General features: G+C 39.1%; 1 protein-coding gene across 1 annotated transcript in view; it reads right to left on the bottom strand.

Annotated features, from left to right (window-relative positions):
- The window catches only part of LOC133043053 (uncharacterized), a 285,837-nt gene that overhangs the window by 259,609 nt on the left and 1,178 nt on the right, over positions 1–25,050 (bottom strand). The window contains 2 exon segments of the mRNA XM_061123943.1: positions 11,718–12,032; positions 16,830–17,144. Of these exon segments, the coding sequence (XP_060979926.1) occupies positions 11,718–12,032; positions 16,830–17,144 (630 nt within the window).

The following is a 25,050-nucleotide window of genomic DNA, read 5'->3' on the forward strand; positions in this document are numbered from 1 at the left end:
AAAAATTAATAAAATTAAAAAGTAAAGACACTAGAAATTTGTGTACCCAATATGGACTAAAGAAATATGATAAAATTCTGAAGAATGGAGACCATTTCAGTGTCAGTCGAACATCTAAAGCTTCTTTTTCTCTGTAGGAATTTCCCAATTTATTGTCTAGGTTAATGGTTCAGAATCTGGGCTCAGGGAAATAGAGGACTCCTGCTGGAACAGAGAAGCCAGCTTTAATTTGGGGGAGTGATCTGCTGCTAAAGTGGCAGAATTGAAGACTTGAGACCCTCTCTCACAGAGCAGGTTTTCTCCTCAACTATCTGCACAGTACACAAGCTGTGACAGTCAGGACGCCAAAGAACTATGTCGATAATCTTGGAAAACAGAGTGGCCTCATTATTTTGGGTGCTGAGCTACCAAAACCTCCAGACTTTCAAATGCAATCTCTGAGAACCTATGTCATAGGAAAAGAGAGATCAGAGCAGACTGAGTGCTACCAAAACTGCAACCCAGACTTGTTACAGCTCAGTGCTAGGTTATATTTAGATATTTGAGTGGTGTGCATCTCTTCTCCCACATGCTTATCACCTGCTTGTTTTTTCATATATCCGTTATAGCTTAGCAGAACAAAAAATGAATTTTTTCCAGTGTTAAATGTAGCTGGGGCATCTTATTTTTTCATGTGTACTTTTAGCATTCAGTAAAACATTACATGGCATTTAAAGAGATGGGATGACATGGCAAATAAACAAAGTGAAAAAAAGAAAGATAAGACAGAGACACACATGATAGAGATGCTGCAGCTAATAGTCAAGGATTTTAACTAAAATCGTGTATTTAGGGGGGGAAAGGAGAGAAGGAGAGAATAAACAGGTAAAAGGTGAACAAATTTAACAACTAATCATAATTTAATAAAAAATATCAGAGGAATAATTACCGACTGGAAATAAAATATCTGGAACTAAGGAGTGAATGAATGAGTTACAAAGAATTTCAGATAGAACTCGGCACAGAATTACTGACTTTAGAGGTGTCTTAGAAATGAGAGGACAAGGAGAATAAAGAGGAGGAGGAAGAAGTGGAGGAGGATTATGAGGAGGGGAAAAAGAAAAACAGAGAGAGAGAGACAGAACTACAGAGTATTATTTGAAGATACAATGATTGAGAATTTTTTAAAAAATGAATGGAGGCTATGAAAACCTCCATACCTAGTAAAGTTACTGATGTTACTCTGACCACAATGAAATTTATTTAAGAATTTATAAGGAAATATAGTCAGCAATTCCTATTTGGGGAAATTAAGCAACATCCTTTCCCAAAATACCTGGGTCTAGGAAATAATTTAAATATTGGAGAATATTATGAAATAATGATAATAAAGATATGATACAACTAAATTATTCTAATAAAAGTGCTAAGGGAAGTTTATATCCTAGATTTAGAAAAGAAAAGTAAAACACTGAAAATTTTAAAAATGTAAGCTTCCAGTTATGGAGGTAGGTATTGAGAAAATAAAGCCTAAAGGACATAGGAAACTTGGGTAAATAAATAAGGAAAGGAACAAAAATTAATGAAAAAGAAGGTAAGCACATGATAGACAAAATAGACGAAAACCTTTCAAGTGTGGCTCATTGCAAATGGATAAACATCAAGCAATACTAATCAAGAAGAGAGAGAAAATGCAGCCAATAGCACCAAGAATGAAAAGGAATGTCATGATAAATTATACAGATTTTTGGTCACAGTTCTTTTTGGGGTGGGTTGCCATTTCCTCCCCCAGGGGATCTTCCTGACCCAGGGATCGAAGCTAAGTCTTTTATGTCTCCTGCATCGGCAGGTGGATTCTTTACCACTGAGCCACCTGGGAAGTACATTAAAAACTATAGTGATGGACAATTAGGCACTATAGAGACAGAAGCCTTTAGAATGGTCATCTTGAGAAACCAGTAATAGCTCTTCTATTAAGTTAATGAGGATGTTCGTAAGAACTTTATCACAGCATTGCAATAAAATGTATTAATACATAATAGGATTAGATAAAAATTATGATTCAATAATTCAGTATGCCTGAGATACTGGCAACCATACAAATAACATAGAAGGCATTTTAAGAGGACAAAGAATAATTTAAAATATATTCTTAATTTTGAAATTGGACATAAAATGGTACACAAGCTCTTTGTGATCCAGTTGAGTCTGTGTGTGTGAGTGTGTGTGTGTGTGTGTGTGTGTGTGTAGAGACTGAGATTTAAAGCACAAATTGATTTCAGAAAGTGTGTAAATGGAGCTGGCAGATCCTGACTTGCCTTGTAGATACTCTGCAACAGGTGCAGGCTCAGGAGATATTTAATGCTCTTTGGAACCATGATACCAGGGTTGAAATTGACCAGCAGATGGGGGCAAACTCATGTGAACCAAGAGCCTTAGTATGTGAATATGAGCTTTAATAATATGATCCTACATAACATTCTCTCTGAGGAGACATTATAGTTGTTTGAGTAAGGTATGATTTCTTCTTAGCTTGATGAAAAATTCATTCAGTGCTTTCATTGCTGGAGAGGCCAAAATGAATTCAGAGGGCCAATTTTACTTTTCATTCTGAGTTCACCTTTATACCTAAGAGATGCAAAATGGCAACCATCATTATAACATGGCCCAAACACAAACAGCTAGAAGGTTACAGGGAGAAGGGAGTAGAATTTCTTGTTCCTTTGGGGAGGAGTAGAGTTTCCCAAGGAAGCGAGACAGAGATTTCTGACTGAAGATGCCTGAAATAAGGCGGGAACCTGGGATCAAGAAGGGATGGAGAGGTGAGGTTTGCAAAGCAACTGGGACCAAGGGCCACACCTACAGAAGCTAGTTTTCCAGGCATGTGGCTATATCATTCTAATTTTAGGAGCTCAAATCTGACATTTGGGACCCCCCTGAGTTAGAGGCACAGTGGAGACCAAGTTTCACACAGAGTGTCAGGGAATGAAACGGGAAAAATTTCCCCATAAGAACATTCACAGATACAGGGTGTTTTCTAAATATCTGATCCTTAAGATGTCACAGAACAAGCTTGAATATTCAACTGAGGTGGGAAAAACTGACTAACAGAAGCACATCCTGATGTCTCTAAGAGTAAAGCCCTCTTCTACCTTAAGTATCATTCTATTTATGGCACCTAATTTGGGTTAGATTTTTCTGTTGCACAGAGGGTTTGGAGGACCAAAACACCAAGAGGTAGAAAGGGGAAACATCACAGGGAGGAAGACAGAGTTCTACAAGAACAATATGCTAAGGGAAAGACTACAGAGAAGCAGGAAAATGTCTGAGCTGTGGGTTTATGCGGAAGAATATGCATACATATATATATACACCCACAGCATACACACACAGGGTGAAATTTTATATTTCAAGAAGGCAATATTTAAAACATTAGAGTAGATATATTGTTCAATATACAGTGCTGAAAAACATAGATTTTAAATGATAAAATCAAACAGTACTTGCTATCAATCTTAAAATAAAATTTATAGTAGTGAAAAATACACTATCAGAAGAGAAGCATAAACAAGGAGAGAAAAAAATTTTACATATTCTTTGAAAAATATTCTGACAAAATGTGGTCCACTGGAGAAGGGAATGGCAAGCCACTTTAGTATTCTTGCCTTGAGATCTCCATGGACAGTATGAAAAGACAAAAAGATAGGAAACTGAAAGATGAACTCCCCAGGTCAGTAGGTGCCCAATATGCTACTGGAGATCAGTGGAGAAATAACTCCAGAAAAAATGAAGAGATGGAGCCAAAGCAAAAACAACACCCAGTTGTGGATGTGACTGGTGATAGAAGCAAGATCCAGTGCTCTAAACAGCAATATTGCATAGGAACCTGGAATGTTAGGTCCGTGAATCAAGGAAAATTGGTAGTCAAACAGGAGATGGCAATAGTAAATGTTGACATTTTAGGAATCAGTGAACTAAAATGGACTGGAATGGGTGAATTTAACTCAGGTGACAATTATATCTACTATGTGGGCAAGAGTCCCTTAGAAGAAATGGAGTAGCCATCATGGTCAACAAAAGAGCCCAAAATGCAGTACTTGGATGCAATCTCAAAAACAACGGAATGATCTCTGTTCATTTCCAAGGCAAACCATTCAATATCACAGTAATCCAAGTCTGTGCCCCAGCCAATAATGCTTAAGGAGCTGAAGTTGAACTGTTCTATGAAGAGCTACAAGACCTTCTAGAACTAACACTCAAAAAAGATGTCCTTTTCATTATAGGGGACTGGAATGCAAAAGTAGGAAGTCAAGAAAGACCTGGAGTAACAGGCAAATTTGGTCCTGGAGTACAGAATGAAGCAGGCAGAGGCTAATAGAGTTTTGCCAAGAGAACGCACTGGTCATAGCAAACACACTCTTCCAACAACACAAGAGAAGACTCTACACATGGACATCACCAGATGGTCAAAACTGATATCAGATTGATTATATTCTTTGCAGCCAAAGATGGAGAAACTCTATTTAGTCAGCAAGATCAAGACCGGGAGCTGACTGTGGCTCAGATAATGAATTCCTTATTTCCAAATTCAGACTTAAATTGAAGAAAGCAGGGAAAACCACTAGACCATTCAGGTATGACCTAAATCAAATCCCTTTTGTTTATACAGTGAAAATGAGAAACAGGTTTAAGGGAGTAGATCTGATAGACAGTGCCTGATGAACTATGGATGGAGGTTCATGACATTATACAGGAGACAGGGATTAAGACCATCCCCTAGGGAAAAAAAATGCAAAAAAGCAAAATGGCTGTCAGAGGACCTTACAAATAGCTGTGGAAAGAAGAAAAGCCAAAAGCAAAGGAGAAAAGAAAAGGTATACCCATTTGAATGCAGAGTTCCAAAGAATAGCAAGAAGAGATAAGAAAGCCTTCCTCAGTGATCAATGCAAAGAAATAGAGGGAAACAATAGAATGGGAACAAGTAGGGAGCTCTTCAAGAAAATTAGAAATACCAAGGGAATTTGCAAAGATGGGCTCAATAAAGGACAGAAATGATATGGACCTAACAGAAGTAGAAGATATTAAGAATAGGTGACAAGAATACAAAGAAGAACTATAGAAAAAAGATCTTCATGACCCAGATAATCATGATGGTGTGATCACTCACCTAGAGACAGACATCCTGGAATGTGAAGTCAAGTGGGCCTTAGGAAGCATCACTATGAACAAAGCTAGTGGAGATGATGGGATTCCAGTTGAGCTATTTCAAATCCTGAAAGATGATGCTGTGAAAGTGCTGCACTCACTATGCCAGCAAATATGGAAAACTCAGCAGTGGCCACAGGACTGGAAAAGGTCAGTTTTCATTCCAACCCCAAAGAAAGGCAATGCCAAAAAATGCTCAAACTATCGTGCAATTGCACACACCTCACATGCTAGTAAAGTAATGCTCAAAAATCTCCAAGTGAGGCTTCAACAATACATGAACCGTGATCTTCCAGATGTTCAAGCTGGCTTTAGAAAAGGCAGAGGAACCAGAGATCAAATTGCCAACATCGAAAAAGCAAGAGAGCTCCAGAAATATATCTATTTCTGCTTTATTGACTATGCCAAAGGCTTTGTGTGGATCACAACAATATGTGGGAAATTCTTCAAGAGATGATAATACCAGACCACCTGACCTGCCTCTTGAGAAATCCGTATGCAGGTCAGGGAGCTACAGTTAGAACTGGACATGCAACAACAGACTGGTTCCAAACAGGAAAAGGAATACATAAAGACTGTATATTGTCACCCTGCTTATTTAACTTATATGCAGAGTACATCACGAGAAATGCTGGACTGGATGAAGCACAAGCTGGAATCAAGATTGCTGGGAGAAATATCAATAACCTCAGATATGCATATGACACCACCAGTATGGCAGAAAGCAAAGAACTAAGGAGCCTCTTGATGAAAGTGAAAGAAGAGAGTGAAAAAGTTGGCTTAAAGCCTAACATTCAGAAAACTAAGATCATGGGATCTGGTTCCATCACTTCATGACAAATAGATGGGGAAACGATAGAAACAGTGAGAGACTTTATTTTCTTGAGCTCCAAAATTACTGCAGATGGTGACTGAAGCCACTAAATTAAGAGACTCTTGCTCCTTGGAAGAAAAGTTATGACCAACCGACCAACCTAGGCAGCATATTAAAAAGTAAAGACATTACTTTGCCTACAAAGGTCTGTATAGTCAAGGCTATGGTTTTTCCAGTAGTCATGATGGATGTGAGAGTTGGATCATAAAGAAAGCTGAGCACCAAAGAATGGATGCTTTTGAACTGTGATGTTGTGTTGAAGAAGACTCTTGAGAGTCCCCTGGACTGCAAGGAGATCCAACCAGTCCATCCTAAAGGAAATCAGTCCTGAATATTCATTGGAAGAACTGATGTTGCAGCTGAAACTCCAATACTTTGGCCACCTGATGCGAAGAACTGACTCACTGGAAAAGACCCTAATGCTGGGAAAGATTGAAGGCAGGAGGAGAAGGGGACGACAGAGGATTAGATGGTTGGATGGCATTACTGACTCAATAGACATGAGTTTGAGTAAACTCCGGGTGTTGGTGATGGACAGAGAGTCCTGGTGTGCTGCAGTCCATGGGGTAGCGAAGAGTTGGACACAACTGAATGACTGAACTGAACTGAAAAATAGAATTGATTGTGAAGAAGATTCATTCTAGGGCTTCTCATTTTAGTAATTTTTTCTACATGTCAACTAACATGACCCCAGGTTTTATGTTCACTAAAGTCATTTGCCTTTTGCCTCGCTTGTTTTCTGAGCTATTTGTAAGGCCGCCCAGGCAATCAATTTGCCTTCTTATGTTTCTTTTTCTTGTGGAAGGCTTTGGTCACCACTTCCTCTAGAATGTTACGAACCTCTGTCCATAGTTCTTCAGGCGCTCTGTCTACCAGATCTAGTCACTTCATTCTATTCATCATCTCCACTGTATAATCATAAGGGATTTGATTTAGGGATGACCTAGTGGTTTTCCCTATTTTCTTCAATTTGAGCATTAATTTTGCAATGAGAAACTGCTGATCTGAGCCACAGTCAGCTTCCAGTCTTGTTTTTGTTGACTACATACAGCTTCTTCATCTTTGGCTACAAAGAATATAATCAATCTGATTTTGGTGTTGACCATCTGGTGATGTCCACACATAGAATTGTATTCTGTGTTGTTGGAAGACGGTGTTTGCTATGACCAGTGCGTTATCTGGGAAAAACTCTTAGCTCTTGCCCTGCTTCATTTTGTACTCCAAGGCCAAACTTGCCAGTTATACCAGGTATCTCTTGACTTCCTACTTTTGCATTCCAGTCCCCTATTATGAAAAGGATATCTTTTTTTTTTTTTTTTTTTTTTTTTTTGGTGTTAGCTCCAGAAGTTCTTGTAGGTCTTCATAGAACCATTCAACTCCATATTCTTGGGCATTAGTGGTTGGGGCATAGACTTGAATCACTGTGATACTGAATTGCTTGCCTTGGAAACAAACAGATCTTTCTGTCTTTTTGACAGTATATCCAAGTACTGCATTTCAGACTCTTTTGTTGACTATGAGGGCTACTCCATTCCTTCTAAGGGATTCTTACCCACAGTAGTAGATAAAATGGCCATTTGAATTATTCACCTTTTCCCATCCATTTTAGTTCACTGATTCCTAAAATGTCAAAGTTCAGTCTTGTCATCTCCTGTTTGACCACTTTGAACTTCCTCTGGTTCATGGCCTAATATTTCAGGTTTCTATGGAATGTTAGGAACCTGATAAAACCATAGTGTGTGCCCTTTCCACTTTGGCTCATCTTCTTTATTCTTTCTGTAGCTATTTCTCCACTCTTCCGCAGTTAGCATATTGCACACCTACCGACCTGGGGGGTTCATCTTTCAGTGTCATATCTTCTGTCTTTTCCTACTGTTCATGGGGTTTTCAAGGTAAGAATATTGAAGTGGTTTGACGTTCTCTTCTCCAGTGGACCACTTTTTCTCAGGCCCTAACTAGCAGGGGCATGTCCTTCAGCTGCTCCACATAGCTGGATGCCCTGGGTGTCCCACAGCTGGTCCTCGTTGAGCCTGTAACCTGTCACTGTCTGTCATTTGTCGGTCAACATGAGGCCCGAAGCAGAGTCAAAGGCCCTGCTGAAATGACTGAAGGGGGCCCAGGGAAGGCTGGAGCCAATGTGGGGGAACATACAAGAGTGGAGGGCATCCCGGCCTCTCTGTCACTGCTGGCTGCCCTGGAGCCAATCTGCTGCCCAGGAGTCACTGTCTGCCAAGCTCTGGTCACAGGCTTTCCTCTTCTCTGGTTCCATGCTGGAAACTGGGGGTACTGGTCACTACTCTGCTCCCTCTTCCATCTCCAGTGTGATCTCTAGGAAGCCACTTCCCAGGCTGCCAACACCTTTTCAGGCTGCCACCCAATGTTAACCCATGGATTTCAAATCCTAAAAGATGATGCTGTTAAAGGGCTACACTCATTATGCTAGCAAACTTGGAAAACTGAGCAGTGGCCACAGGACTGGAAAAGATCAGTTTTAAATCCAATCCCCAAAAAAGACAATGCCAAAGAATGTTCAGATTACCATACAGTTGCACTCATTTTACCTGCTAACAAGGTAATGCTCAAAATCCTTCAAGCTACACTTTAGCAGTATGTGAACTGAGAACTTCCAGGTGTACAAGTTGGATTTAGAAAAGGCAGAGGAACCAGAGGTCAAATTGCCAATATATACTGGATGATAAAAATAGCAAGAAAATTCCAGGAAAGCATCTACCTCTGCTTCATTGATGACACTATAGCCTTTGACTGTGTGGATCACAACAAACTGTGGAATATTCTTAAAGAGATGGGAATACTAGGCCACCTTACCTGTCTCCTGAAAAACCTGTATGAAGATCAAGAAGCACCAGTTAGAACTGGATATGGAACAATGGACTGGCTCAAAATTGAGAAAGGAGTGCATCAAGGCTGTATATTGTCATCCTGCTTATTTAACTTCTATGCAAAGTATATCATATGAAATGATGGGCTGGGTGACTCACAAGCTGAAATTAAGATTGCTGGGAGAAATACCAACAACCTCAGATGTGCAGATGATACCACTTTAAGGGCAAAAAGTGAAGAGGAACTAAAGAGCCTCTTGATGAAGGTGAAAGAGGAGAGTGAAAAGATCTGGCTTAAAACTCAATTCAAAAAACAAAGATCATGGCATCCAGTCCTATTACTTCATGGCAAATAGATGGGGAGAAATTGGAAACAGTGTCAGATTTCATTTTCTTGTGCTCCAAAATCAATGTGGACAGTGACTACAGCCACGAAATTAAAAGACATTTGCTCTTTAGAATGAAAACTATGACAAACCTAGACAGTGTATTAAAAAGCAGAGACATCACTTTGCCAACAAAGGTTCATATAGTCAAAGCTACGGTTTTTCCAGTAGTCACATACAGATATGAGAGTTGCACCATAAAGAAGGCTGAGCATCAAAGAACTGATGCTTTCAAATTGTGGTGCTGGAGAAGACTCTTGAAGAGTTGGACGGCAAGGAGATCAAACCAGTTGATCGTAAAGGAAATCAACCCTGAATATTCATTGAAAGGACTGATAATTAAACTGAAGCTCCAATACTTTGACCACCTCATGGGAAGAGCTGAATCACTGGAAAAGACCCTGATGCTGGGAAAGACTGAAGGCAAGAGGAGAAGGGGGTGACAGAGGATGAGATGATTGGATGGCATCACCGACTCAGAGGACATGAGTTTGAGCAAACTCAGGGAGATAGTGAAGGACAAGGAAGACTGGTGTGCTGCAGTTGATGGGGTCTCAAAGAGTCAGACACAACTTAGCAACTGAGCAATGACAAAGTCGTTGGCCTCTGTGATATGACAGAAACCTTTTCACTGGTCTTTGATTTGGTAAGGACATCAGAATATCTGCCCAAGACTGATATTGTTACTGAGACGTGAAGTTTTAATGATCCAGCAGTTCCACAGATGTTGTCACCTGGGATAAAAAAATATCTGGGGTCACCACAGATCACACCCACTTGTTGGGTGCCATTTATAAGTTTATTGGAAAGTAAGTGAAGTTTCTGTGCAAATGAGGCCAAGGAAGCCCTGACTGACTTGTCTCATTACTGAACTCCTGACTGCATCTTCTAAGGAGAGTGAGTGAAATTTTTAGGGTTAAAACTAGGATTACACTGACAGTTCCTGTCCAGGTTCCTACCCTTTTAATGGAAGTCAGTCTTCTTCACCTGACCTGAAAAATGTCAGGACATATTTCCAAAAGTCTTTCCAAGAAAAACAAAGGACAGAAGAAAAGCAGTGTTATCAAGGACCTCAATATAGAATCAATACATTAACCTAAAGCCACAGAATCCCCAAAGGACAAACATAATAAAAATTGACAGTAACAACAAAAAAACCTGAAAATTTTGGAATCTGTGTTTTGCACTGTGGAGAACTAGGTTCACATGGTGGGTTATTAATATGAAGAGATACAGACACAGCATTACTTCAATACAAAAGGAGGAAGACACCAGGCCCACATCAAACAAGTTATGGCCTCTTTCAGGGCAAAGATCAACAAGAGCTCAAAGCTGCAAATATCAGAGGTGCCTGAGCACTGTGTTCTGATCTTAAACCAGAGAAGGCAAAACCTGGGGAAGTTCTGTCACAAGAGTGACGTGTTCAAGTTTGCAGAGTTAAGACTGAGCCTCCTCTGTCTGTTCTGTGCTCTCAGGTCCCAGCTTCCTGCACAACCTCTCATCTTCCTCCAGGTTTGCTGTTCAGTAGGCATCGTCCCCCTCTCTTTGTGCTTCACCTCTGTTCTTCCCTCACAGAGGTGCCTCCATTTTCCAGGTTTAGTCCATTTGCAAGAGAGACAACAACCTGAGCCATAGGAGGGACCTCAGGGTCCAGGTCTTCAGGAAATTACTCTCTCTGCAGCTGTGCCAGATCCTGAGAGACCCACAATTTTCTATATCTCAGCTTCCACTTAGGGCTCTTTAAGTGTGTGTTTTTGCTGAGTCATGTCTGACTCTTTGCAACTCCTATGGACTCCTCTTTCCATGGGATTCACCAGGAAGAATATGGGAGTGGGTTGTGATTTCCTCCTCCTGGGATCTTCCCAAGTCAGAGATCAAACCTGTGTCTCTTGGATTTCCTTCATTAACAGGTGGATTATTTGCCACTGAGCCACCAGAAAAACCCCCATAGGGCTCTTTGGTCCCAAGGGAGTGTCCCCTCTCGCTGTTATAGATTTGGGGCTCAATTGTATCCAGGGAAGTAAGAGAGTGTAGATGACCATGTTGGTTTTCATAACCTTTGATCTAGATCACATCCTTATTTCTCTCTCTCTGACCAAGACTGCCTCCTCTCTTCTCCCTGTAGCTGTGATGCATCCACCTCCAGACCAACTCTCAGGTCCTCTGACCTTCAGCCTCACCTGTCCCTAGACCCTTCTGGCTCTTCCACCATCACTCCTGGCTCTTACTGTTTTTATTGGAACAGAGCACTCTGAGGCCTGAGGTGTAGTAAGTATCTCTGTTGGATATGGTATTTGGCCTCTCAGAGATCCACAAAGATCAAAGTATCTTCCTCTAAGACCAAACCTGCCTTCTACTCTTGGGCTGCCTGTTCACCCACTTTCTCGGAACTTTCCATATTCTCTCAACCATTAGACACTGCACTGACTGTACCTGAACAGATGACTCCTGAGTCCTCGTGATGACCACAATTGTGCTGTCCCCAGTCCCCAGCAGGGCACTTCCACACTTGGGACTCCTTTCCTCGACAGTTCACATTGTCCATCCAGATGCGCCCTGAGCCTGCCCCGAAGTGAGCAGACCCCACGGCACTGAGGGCTTCTCCACAGCCCAGCTGCCTGCACACCACGTGGGCATCGTCCAGGTCCCAGTCATCATCACAGATGGTGCCCCAGGAGCCTTGGTCAAAGATCTCCACTCTCCCGGCGCAGGGACCGCCCCCGTCCACCAGGCGGAGCTGTCTGCTGCCTGAGGAGAGAGAAATGGGAAACGGATCATTGGCAGTGGGGAATGAGAAGGGTCTTCTGGTCCTGTCAGCCCTTCACCTGAGCAGGTGGTCGTGTTCTCTCTGAGGCTGCAGAGCCTGCTGGTTCTGACACAGAGTCATTAAACTAGAGTAGCACCTGGGTCAAGTCTAGTAGGCATAAGAGAATAATAAGATTGAAAACTTGGAAAAAACAGGCAATATTAAGTTGAAAATAATCTAGATGTAATGTGAGACAGAAGATGTTACATAGGTTCTGTCAGTGTTAATTTTCTGCATAGTAGCTGAAAAAGACATATAGGCAATATTAGGCTCTGTACCCTGAGAGTTAAATGAGTTCAGAGTCACAGGAATGAGATGACAGCTGGATGGATTCCCTTTAAACACACAAACTTTGGTGCCCTTGACCTGAGAGCTAAAGGGATTAGACTAAAGGGAGAGGAGAAAAGAACTGGCCTTATCAGAAGCCTCAGGGAGCAGCCACGAATCCTCTACCATTAGAATCGTTCTCTTTGGAGGTCATTCAAAACTGAAAAACAAATGTTCCATGATACACCATGGTTAACCCCAGAATATTTCCCTTATGATTTTAGACTTTTAAGGTCTGCATATTGACTGTAGAAGAAAGAAATCTCTTTGAGTAGACTGGGAAGTCTTGCAGGAGAGAGAATTTCAGGTGATTTTGATGGACCTTGGCCAGATTCTCATGTGAATCATAGAATTTTTTGCTTTTTTTCCCAATGAATGCAATTTCTCCTTGGGTTTCATGTTAGGAATCACTATTATCAAATTTTGGAGTACTTTTTTTCTAATGGGAAATACATATGTCTATCCACACCACAAAGCAGAAATAGGTTGTATTCTTGCTCTGAAAGCACTTGAACAATTCTGACAGACTCTATTATTCTCTCCTTTTATATATAAAAAGCAATGTAAAGAAAGGCTAAATTATGTCTAACAATATTGCACTTTATGTATATGATCAGAACAGAATAAAACCTAAAATATTCTACTTCAATGAAGAAAAGAGGAGTTCACAGCAGGCCAATGGTCCTTTTTACATATTTAAAAAAGCTGAAAAATGTTAAAAGAAAACAAAAGTAAAAGTATTAGAAATCTGTGAATACAATATGGAGTAAATAATCTACAATTCCAAAGAATGGAGATTATTTCAGTGTTACCCAAGGATCTAAAGCTTCTTTTTCTCTGGAGGAATTTCCCAATTGGTTGCATAGGATAATGGTTCAGAATCTGGGCTCAGGGAATCCAAGGACACCTGTTGGGACAGATAAACCAGCAATAATTTGGGGTTACCTAGTGCTGAGGTGGGATGACAAAATTGGAGACTTGAGAGCCTCTCTCAAAGAGCAGGTTTTCTCTTCAAATATCTGCACAGTACACAAGCTGTGAAGGGCTGGAAGCCAAAGAACTATGTCAAAAATTTTGGAGAGCAGAGTGGATATTCCCTAATTCTCTTGGGTACTGAGCTACAAAACATCCAGACTTTCAGTTGAAATCTCTGAAAGCATTTTCCATAGGGACAGAGAAATCAGAGGTGGACTGAATGCTATCAAAATTGCAATCCAGACTTGTTACAGCTCAGTTCTAGGTTGTATTTAGATATTTGGGTGCTATGCACCCTTTCAGCTAAACAAAAGGTGAATTCTTTACAGTGTTAGTAAAAGTAGCTGGGTATCTTGTCTTTCAGTTGCTAAGTCGTGTCTGACTCTTTGCGACCCCATAGACTGCAGTATGCCAGGGTTCCCTGTCCTTCACTATCTCCCTGAGTTTGCTTAAACTCATGTCCATTGAGTCAGTGATGCCATCCAACCATCTCATCTTCTGTCACCCCTTCTCCTCTTGCTCTTAATCTTTCCCAGCATCAGGGTCTTCTCCAGTGATTCAGCTCTTCACATCAGGTAGCCAAATTATTGGAGCTTCAGTTTCATCATCAGTCCTTCCAATGAATATTCAGGGTTGATTCCTTTAAGATCAACTGGTTTGATCTCCTTGCTGTCCAAGGGACTCTCAAGAGTCTTCTCCAGCACTTCAAAAGCATCACTTCTTTGGTGCTCAGCCTTCTTTATGGTCCATCTCTCACATACGTGCATAACTACTGGAAAATCCATAGCTTTGACTATATGGACTTTTGTTGGAAAATTGATAACTCTGCTTTTTATTATACTGTTTAGATTTGTCATAGCTTTTCTTCCAAGGAGCAGTCTTCTTTTAATTTCATGGCTGTAGTCACCATCTGCAGTGATTTTGGAGCCCTAGAAAATAAAATTTGTCCACTGTTTCCACATTTTCCCCATTTGTTTGCCATGAAGTAATGGAAGTGTATGCCATGATCTTTGTTTTTTGAATGTTGAGCTTTAAGCCAGCTTTTTCACTCTCTTCTTTCACTTTCATCAAGAGGCTCTTTAGTTCTTTTTGCTTTCTGCCATAAGGGTGGTGTCATCTGCATATCTGAGATTATTGACATTTCTCCCAGCAATCTTAATTCCAGCTTGTGATTCATCCACTCCAGCATTTCACATGATGTACTCTGCATAGAAGTTAAACAAGCTGGATGACAATATTTAGCCTTGACGTACTCCTTACCGGTTTTGAACTAGTCTGTTGTTCCATGTCTGATTCTAACTGTTGCTTCTTGACCTGCATACAGGTTTCTCAGTAGATAGGTAAGGTGGTCTTGTATTCCCATCTCTTTAGGAATTTTTGGTCACATGGTGGGTAATTAAGATGAAGAAACACAGAAGTACCATTACTTCAGTCAAAAGGAGGAAGACACTCTGACTCACACCAAGCTCACTATGGCTTCTTTTAGGGCTAAGTGTTCAAAGCTATAAATAACATCAGAGGTGCTTGACCACTGTGTTCTTATCTTAGAACTGAGAAGACAGAGTCTGGGAGGTTCTGTCACAGAGTGACTTGTTCAAGTTTGCAGAGTTGGAGACGGAATCTTCTTTGTTCTGTGTTCTCAGGTGTCAGGTTACTACATCTTTCATGTAGATTACATCCTTATTTCCCTTCCTCTGACCAAGACTGCTTCCTCTCTCCTCTCTGTAGCTGTGATGCATCTGCCTCCAGACTAACTCTCAGGGCCTCTGACCTTCAGCCTCACCTTCCCCCAGACCCTTCTGGTTCCTCATCCATCACTCTGGGCTCCTACTGTTTTGATTGGAACAGAGCACTATGTGGCCTTGAGGTATAGGAAATGTCTCTATTGGATGAGGTATTTGGCCTCTCAGAGATCCACAAAGATCAAAGTATCTTCCTGTAAGACCAAACTCACTCTCTGTTCTTGCACTGAAAATTCCCCTCTGAAAGCAAGATGGAATCAGTTTGATAAAATTTTTATCATTGTGCAGCAAAGGCGAGGAATTTGGGTCCTTAGATGCCCAGAAATGGGCAAACATTGAGCCTCTGAATGGGAAAAGAGAGAGAGAAGAAACTTTAAAGAAAATGTAGCTAAACTGTTGCATAGATCCAATATTTAACTTGAAAGCAGGTATTTCATGGAAAACTTTAGAATCCATCTTCATGTGGTTTTATTAAAAATACAGTTTTTTTTAGAGTTGGCCACGACCCAGGGATTATGGTAGACTCTGAGAATGTAAGTCACAATAAAACAATGTTCTTATCTTTGTAGGGCTTTATTTTTAGCAAAAGAGAAAAACAAGTAGATAGTTTTAAGCCCTCTGAAAAGTTTATGACAGACTTGGGTAACAACTACAACCAAAAAAAGGACATTGCTTCTTTAGAAAATTATTTATTTCTATGAATCAACCCCACTTAAGCCAAAATGAAAATTGTAGTCAGACGTATCCTTGTCTGGTCCCTTGCTATGTGGATATTCTGTGTCTTTAGGCACACACAGCATCCTCCACACCACACCTGGACCCTCAGTGAATGCCATACCGTCCTTTGTCAGCTACCAGTCCCCTCCCTCCCAGCTACTATATCTTTTCTTCTGTCTTCTTGAAAAATTATATATCCCCTTACTTCCATTCTTATCAATAAGCCCCCAAACCAATTCTCTTATATTATTGAAGTCATTAAGTGTAAACTTACCACAAAACGTGCAAATTAATATTTTATTGCCTCCACTATACACTTGTCAGCACATGGCCAAGTGTTCCTCCAAAGTTCAAGTTTAAATATGTGTTTTAAACAGAGGATCTTTTCTAGTAACAATGAAAGGAGAACCTATGACTCAGAGCAATTCATCCACAGTTCTCTGGTCCTACCAACCAAAAAGCTATGAGTATTTACATCTAAATTTTCAAAGGAGACTTGCAATTTGACATAAATGTGTAAGTCCCTCTCTATATGTTCAGTGATATCTCCTGTGCCTCCACTCCTACTAATCCAGTCCAAAGTAGTGTCATAGGATACATACATACACCTCCACTCAGAAAGGTGCATCCTCATTCTTATTCCTCCCTCCTGTGGGTTCACTATGCAAAGGAAGTGTGTGTGTGTGATTTGTAAATGTTTCAGTTTTTCAAAAAATGAAATATAGAAAAATTAAGAAGCTTGATTTTAATTGAGATAATAAATGAAACTACACAAAATAAGTCCACTGGAGCCAAAAAGAAAATCAGAGACTTATAAGAGAAAAATAAATGAAACCCATCCCTCACAGATACTATATACCTAGGGAGGATGGATAGATGTCTCAGATCTCTTTAGCCCAGGTACCGCTCTTTTGGTCAGATACCAACTTCCTTGCAACTTTCCATTCACTCAGCCACTGGACAATACACTGACCATACCTGAGCAGACGACTCCTGCATCTTCTCCATGATCACAATTGTGCCGACCCCAGCCCTGGGAAGGGCACTTCCACACATGGGACTCCTTTCCTGTGCACTTCAGATCATCCAGCCAGATGGGCCCTCTTCCCACCCCGAAGTGAGCAAAGTCCATGGCTCTGAGGGCTTCTCCACAGTTCAACTGCTTGCACACCACGTGGGCATCGTTCAGGTCCCAGCCGTCATCACAGATGGTGCCCCAGGAGCCCTGGTCAAGGATCTCCACTCTCCCAGCGCAGCGACTGCTCCCATTCATCAGGCGGAGCTGTCTGCTGTCTGAGGAGAGAGAAATGGGACAATGGGGCATTGATCTGGGAAATGAGAAGGGTCTTCTATACTGTGGGATCCACACCTGAGCAGTTGCGGGTGCTGTCCTCTGAGGCTGCAAAGTCTGCTGCTTCAGACACAGAGTTGTTGCACTGAGCTAGCACCTGGGTCTTGTTTATTATAGCAGTGATAAGAGAATAATAAGATTAAAAAATGGGGGGAAAAAACAGGAAAAAAATTACATTGAAAATATTCCCGTGAGTAGTCTAAGACTAAAGATTTTTTATCCATGAATTGTCAGAGATAACCTATTATGACAACAAAGAAAGGTTGAAAGTAAAATGATGGGGAAATGTACATACTAATGTGAATACTAACAGAAAACATGAGTAGGACTTCCTTGGTTGTCCAGTGGTTAAGAATTTGCCCACCAATGCAGGGGACATGTGTTCAATACTTGATCTGGGGAGATTCCTACATGCTTTGGTGCAGTTAATCCTGTGCACCACAACTACTGAGCCTGTGTTCTAGAGCACTCAAGTTGCAACTATTGGAGCCTGTGTGTCTAGAGCCTTGTTGTGCAACAAGAGAAGACACTACAAGGAGAAGCCCATGCACAACAAAGAGTAGGCCTTCCTCCAGACACCTAGAGAGAGGGGAAGAAAAAGCCTGTATGCAACGATGAAGACCCAGGGCAACCAAAAAATAAATAAATAAATAAAAATTTTTAAAAAGAAAAAAAGAAAACTGGACTAGCTCTATTAATGTTGTGGAAAGTAGACTTTAAAATAAGATTTACTAATTGAATTAAAGAGGGACTTTTCATGATGATAATGGGGTAAAGTCTTAATAAAAAATATTATGAGTATCAAGATCCAAGAAAGATGTCAGAACATAGGTTTGAAATATACTTGATAGAATGAAAAGAAGAAACACAAAATCACAATCAAAATGGGGGAATTTTAACACATCTTTTTCAATAGCATGCAGACCAAGCATTAAAAAAAGAAAGAAGAATATACAAAACGTAAAACAACGCATTCAACATATCTAACTAAATAACAAATATACCAAAAGTAGAATTCACTTTTTTCTCAGGTACATATGAATGAAACATTCTCCAGGTTTGATCACATCTTGGGTCGCAAATCAAGCCTTGGTAAATTTAGGAAAATTGAAATTGTAACAAGCATTTTTTCTGACCACAATGGTATAAGATTAGGTATCAGTTATAGGGGAAAAAACTGTAAAAAACTCAAACACATGGAGGATAAACAATACATTTCTAAATAACCAAGAGGGCACTGAAGAAACCAAAGAAGAAATTAAAAAATACCTGAAAAAATGACAATGAAAACACGACAACTCAAAGCCTACAGGATGCAGTAAAAGCAGTGCTAAATGGGAAGTTTATAGCAGTATAAGCTTACCTCAAAAAACAAGAAAAACATCAAATAGACAACCTAACCTTAAAACCTAGAGTAACTAGAAAAAGAAGAACAAAAAATTTCTAAGTTAGAAGGAAAGAAATCATAAAGATCACAGCAGAAATAAATGGAAAAGAAGGAAACAGTAGTAAATATTAATAAAACTAAAAGGCTGGTTCTCTGAGAAGATAAACAAAATTGAAACACCATTAGACTCATCAAGAAAAAAAGAAGATTCAATTCAATAACATTGCAGATGAAAAAGCAGAAGTTACAACAGACAATGCAGAAATACAAAGGATCAAAAGAAACTACTACAAGCCAATAAAATGAACAGCCTGGAAGAAATGGACAAATTCTTAGAAAAGTATAACTTTTCAAGACTGAACCCGGAAGAAATAAAAAATAAAACAGACCAATCACATGCACTGAAATTGAAACTGTGATCAAAAATCTTCAAACAAACAAAATCCCATGGCCAGATAGCTTCACAGGTGAATTCTACCAAATGTTTAGAGAAGAGCTAACATCCTCCTGAAACTCTTCCAGAAAACTACAGAGGGAAAACTCCCAAACTCATTGTTTGAGGCCACCATCACACTGATACCAAAACCAGACAAAGATATCATGAAAAATGAAAATTGCAGGTGACTATCACTGATGACCATAGATGCAAAATTTTTCAACAAAATTTTAGCAAACAAAATCTAATACATTAAAAGGATCATATACCATGATCAAGTGGGGCTAATCCTAGGGATGCAAGGATTCTTCAATATATGCAAACCAATCAATGTGATACACCATATTAACAAACTAAAAGATAAAAGCCATATGATCATCTCAATAGATGCAGGGGAAGCTTTCAAAAAAATGCAACATCCATTTATGACCAAAAAAAACTCTCCAGAAAATCAGCATACAAGGAACCTACCTACCTCAACATAATAAAGGCCAAATATGACAGACTCACAGCAAACATTATTCTCTCTCAGGGAGAAAAACTGAAAGCATTTCCTCTAAGATCAGGAAAAAGACAAGGATGCTCTCACCACTATTATTCAACATAGTTTTCGAAGTCCTAGCCAGAGCAATCAGAGAAGAAAAAGAAATAAAAGAATCCAGATTGGAAAAGAAAAAGTTAATCTCTCACTGTTTGCAGATGACATGATACTCTACATAAAAAACCCTAAAGATGCCACCAGAAAAATTACTAGAGATAATCAATGAATGTAGTAAAGTTTCAGGATATAAAATGAATACACAGAAATGCCATGCATCCCTATACATTAACAATGAAAAATTAGAAAAAGAAATTAAGGAAACAATCCCATTCACCATTGTAACAAAAAGAATAAAATACGACAGTATCGTACTGGCACAAAAACAGAAATATAGACCAATGGGACAAAATAGAAAGCCCAGAGATAAACCCACACACATAATGGCAGCTCATCTTTGACAAAGAAGGCAAGAGTATACAATGAAGAAAAGATAGCAAATAAGTGGAGCTGGAAAAACTGGACAGCTACAGCATAAAAGAATGAAATTAGAACACTTTGTAACACCATACACTAAAATAAACTCAAAATGGATTAGTGATTTAAATGGAAGGCTAGAAACTATAAAGCTCTTAGAGGAAAATATAAGCAGTACACTCTTTGACATAAATCTCAGCAAGATCTTCTTTAACCCACTTCTTAGAGTAATGGAAATTTAAAAAAAAATAATAATAAGCAAATGGGACCTAATTAAACTTAAAAGCTTTTACATACCAAAAGAAACAATAAACAAGATGAAAAGATAGCCCTCAGAATGGGAGAGATTAATTGCAGACAAAGCAACTGAAAGAGGATTAATATTCAAAATACATAAGCAGCTCATACAGTTCAGTATCAGCAAAACAAACAACCTAACCAAAAAATGGGCAGAAGACCAAACAAACATTTCTGCAAAGAAGACAATACAGATGGTAAATAAACACATGAAAAGATGCTCAATAACACTCATTATTGTGTGTATGGGCTCAGTAGTTTCCAACTCTTTTCGATGCCCTGGACTGTAGCCCACCTGGCTCCTCTGTCCATGGAATTTTCCAAGCAAGAATATGGGAGTGGGTTGCCACTGCCCACTCCAGAGGATCTTCCTGACCAAGGGATCAAAACCGTGTCTCTTGCATCTCTTGTATTGGCAGGCAGATTCTTTACCACTGTGACAATTGGGAAGCCATCACTCATCATTCAGTTCAGTTCAGTTCAATTCAGTTCAGTCGCCCATGAATCACAGTACGCCAGGCCTCCCTGTCCATCACCAACTCCTGGAGTTTACTCAAACTCATGTCCATTGAGTTGGTGATGCCATCCAGTCATTCCATCCTCTGTCGTCCCCTTCTCCTGCCCCCAATCCCTCCCAGCATCAGGGTCTTTCCAATGAGTCAACTCTTCGCATGAGGTGGCCAAAGTACTGGAGTTTCAGCTTCAGCATCAGTCCTTCCAATGAACAGCCAGGACTGATCTCCTTTAGGATGGACTGGTTGGATCTCCTTGCAGTCCAGGGGACTCTCAAGAGTCTTCTCCATTAGAGAAATTCAAATCAAAACTACAATGAGGTTATCACCTCACACCAGTCAGAATGGACATTATCAAAACAAAAAAAATACAAAACAAAAAAATGCTGGAGAGAATGTAGAGAAAGGGGAACCATACTGCACTGCTGATGGGAATGTAAGTTGATAGAGCCACTGTGGAGAACAGTATGGAGATTCCTTAACAAACTAGGAATAAAACTACCATATGACTCAGCAGTCCCACTATTGGCATATACCCTGAGAAAATCACAATTCAAAAAGACACATGTACCCCAATGTTTCTTGCAGAACTATTTACAATAACCAGGACATGGAAGCAACCTATATGTCCATCAACAGATGAATAGATAAAAAAGGTGTGGTACATATATAAATATACAATGAACTATTACTCAGCCATAAAAAGGGATGAATTTGAGTCAGTTGTAGTGAGGTGGATGAACCCAGAGTCTGTTATACAGAGTGAAGTAAGTCAAAAAGAGAAAAACAAATATTGTATATTAACACATACATATGGAACCCATTAATGCATATATATGGAATCTATTAATAGAAAAATAGTACTGATGAACCTATTTGCAGGGAAGGAACAGAGACGCAGACATAGAGAATGGACTTGTGGACACAGTAGGGCATGGAGAGTGTAGGACAAGTTGAAAAAGTAGCATTGACTTACATACACTATCATATGTAAAATAGATAGCTAGTGGGAAGCTGCCGTATAACACAGGGAGCCTAACCTGATGTTCTGTGACATCCTCGAAGGGTGGGATGGGAGGGGTGAGCAAGGCTTAAGAGCTAGAGGGGTGTGTGTGTGTGTGTGTGTGTGTGTATATATATATATATATATATATAATTATGACTGATTTGAGTTGCACAGCAGAAATCAACACACTGTAAAGCAATTAAAAATTAATTTAAAAAATTAAAGAGCTTACATTATTATAAATGCCCTAAGAACATTTATCAATAATGACCATATGATAGGACAAAAACTTTCAGATAATAGAATTCATAAGTGTATTTACTCAGACTACAGTGAAATTAAATTAAGAATTAATAAGAAAATATAGCTAGCAAACCTTATTTGGGGGAATTAAGCAACATCCTTCCCCCAAATTCCTGAGTCTGGGAAAAAATTTTAAAATTAGAAAATACTGTGAAATCATAATAATAAAGATATGACATAAATAAATTCCTCTAATGAAACTAAAGTAGAACCTAAGAGAAATTAGATTTAGAAAAGAAAAAGTATTGAGAATGAAAAAATGTAAACTTCCATTTAAGAAACCAGGAGATGAGAAAGTAAAGGCAAAAAATGTACAGTATTGGATTAATAAAGAAAAGAGCAAAAATTAATGAAAAAGAAGGCAAGTATAAGATAGAGAAAATAGAGCAAAACCTTTCAAATATGCCTCATTGAAAACTAACAAAACACTGAACAATACTAACCAAGAGCAGAGAGAAAATGAAGTTAAAAATACCAAGAATGAAAAAGGACATCATGATAAATCAGATTTTTGGTAATAGATTTTTTTTTTTTTTGCTTGTTTGATGACCTCCTTGTGGCTTGTAGGATCCTAGTTCTAAAAACAGAGATCAAACTCAGACCCACAACAGTGAAAGTGCCGAAACTTAACACCTAGACCATGTAGTTATATTAATACAGTGTACACAATTAACATGGATAAACACGTGGAAGAGCTTTGATTGCTCCACAACATTGCCAACCCTTGTCTTTAAAAAAAAAAAAAAATAGCAGCCATGTTGACAGGTGTAAAATGATATTTCATTGTGGTTTTGATTTACACTTTCCCAATAATGACTAGTGATGTTGAGCATTTTTTCATTTACTTGTTGGCCATCTCTCTTCTTCAGAGAGATGTCTAATTCAAGTCCTTGTACAATTTTTTTAATTGGTTTATTTGGTTTGGGGGATCTTTTGCTTTTTGTTTTGCTCTTGAGTTGTAGGAATTCCTTATATATTTTGAAAATTAACCCCTTACATGATTTGCTGTGGGTTGCCTTTTCATTCTATAGATGTTTCCTCTTCTGTGCAGAAGTTTTTTAGTTTGATGTATTCCCACTTGTCTATTTTTGCTTTGTTGCCTGTTCTCTTGGTATCATGCAACAATGTACTTTTATTTTGTGATGAAACCAAGTTATCACGTATCTATGATATAATTCCTATCTGGTGATGATGCTACACCATCATAGACAATAAAATAATTCAAATACGTTTTAAAATATTCTCTAGTGGAACTGTAAAATTATTTGCAAAAAAAAAAAAAACCTTGAGTAAATGTTATTTTGAGAAGAATGGCATTTGAAACATTGCATTAAAGGCAGAAATTAAAAAAGTAAGACATTATAGATTTGATTCCATAGCCCCACATACACATATACAACCCTAAAAAAAGATATGGGGAAAATATTCCCCAAAATATGTAAGAAAAACAGTAAGTGATGTTCATTTATAGAGAGTGTCTATAAATATGAAAATTAAAAATATTCTAGAGAAAAAATAAAAATGTTTATGGAAGATATATTAAGACTACAATGTAATAAAGAAGATAATATTTTTGTATATTGGATCTATGTGAATAAAAAATATATCATGAATTTATGACAAAATTATGAAGAAAATAATACTTTCAAAATTTTATTGATGTTGCTGAGAATATTGAAAACTATTCTGAAGGATAATTAGGTGATATAGAGAGAGAGACTTTTAGAATGGTCATTTTGACAAAATAATAATGGATTTTCTATTAGATTAAGGTAGATGTTCATAAGAACTTTATAACAGCATTGTAATTGAAAATATTAGTATGCAACAAATAGGATTAGATGAATAAATTATGATTCAATAATACAGTATGGCTAAAATACCTGCAACCATACAAGGACATAGGAGATATTTCAACACAATGAAATGTAAAATGTATCATTAATTTAGAAAATAGATATAAAATGGCATACAAGATCTCTATGATCCAGTTGAGTCTGTGCGTGTGTGTGTGTGTGTGTGTGTGTGTGTGTGGAGACTGAGATTTAAAGCACAGATTGATTTCAGAAAGAGTGTAAAGGGAGCTGGCAGATCCTGACTTGACCCGTAGAGACTCTGTAACAGATGCAGGCTCAGGAGGTGTTTAATGCTCTTTCAACCCATGATACCAGGGTTGAAACTGACCAGCAGGAAGGGGAAAAACTCACATGAACCGAGTGCCTTGGTATGTGAATATGAGCTTTAATAATATGAGCCTATCCTACAGAACATTCTGTCTAAAGAACCATTATACTTGTTTGAGTGCAGTGTGATTTCCTTCTTAGCCTGATAAGAAATTTATTCAATGCTCTCACGGCTGGAGAGGCCAAAATGCAATCAGAGGGTCGATTTTATATTTCATTCTTAGAGTCCACCTCTATCCCTAAGAGTGTGCAAAGCCTGCAAAATGAAAACCATCATTATATGTCCCAAACCCGAGGAATTGGAAGCTTAGAGAAATATAACAAGGGAGTAGGGAGCAGAACTTCTTGCTCTTTTGGGGAGGAGTAGAAGAGAGACAGAGACATCTGACTGGAGGGACTTGAAATAAGGAGGGATGTGGGATCAGGAAGGCATAGAGAGGTGAGCTTTACTAAAGCAGCTAGGACCAAGGCCCACACCTAGAGGAGCTGGCTTTTCAGGCATGTGCCTATATCATTCTAATTTCAGGATCTCAAAGCTGACATCTGGGACTCTCCTGAGTTAGGCACCCAGTGGAAGCCAAGTTTCAAACAAAGTCTGAGGGAATGACGGGGGAGAAAATTCACCATAGGGACATTCATAACACAGGGTTCTTCCTAAATATCCAATTATTTAAGATGTCACAGAACAAGCTTGAGGATTCACTGAGGT

The sequence above is a fragment of the Dama dama genome, chromosome 22 (genome assembly GCF_033118175.1).
Source record: "Dama dama isolate Ldn47 chromosome 22, ASM3311817v1, whole genome shotgun sequence".
NCBI lineage: Eukaryota > Metazoa > Chordata > Mammalia > Artiodactyla > Cervidae > Dama > Dama dama.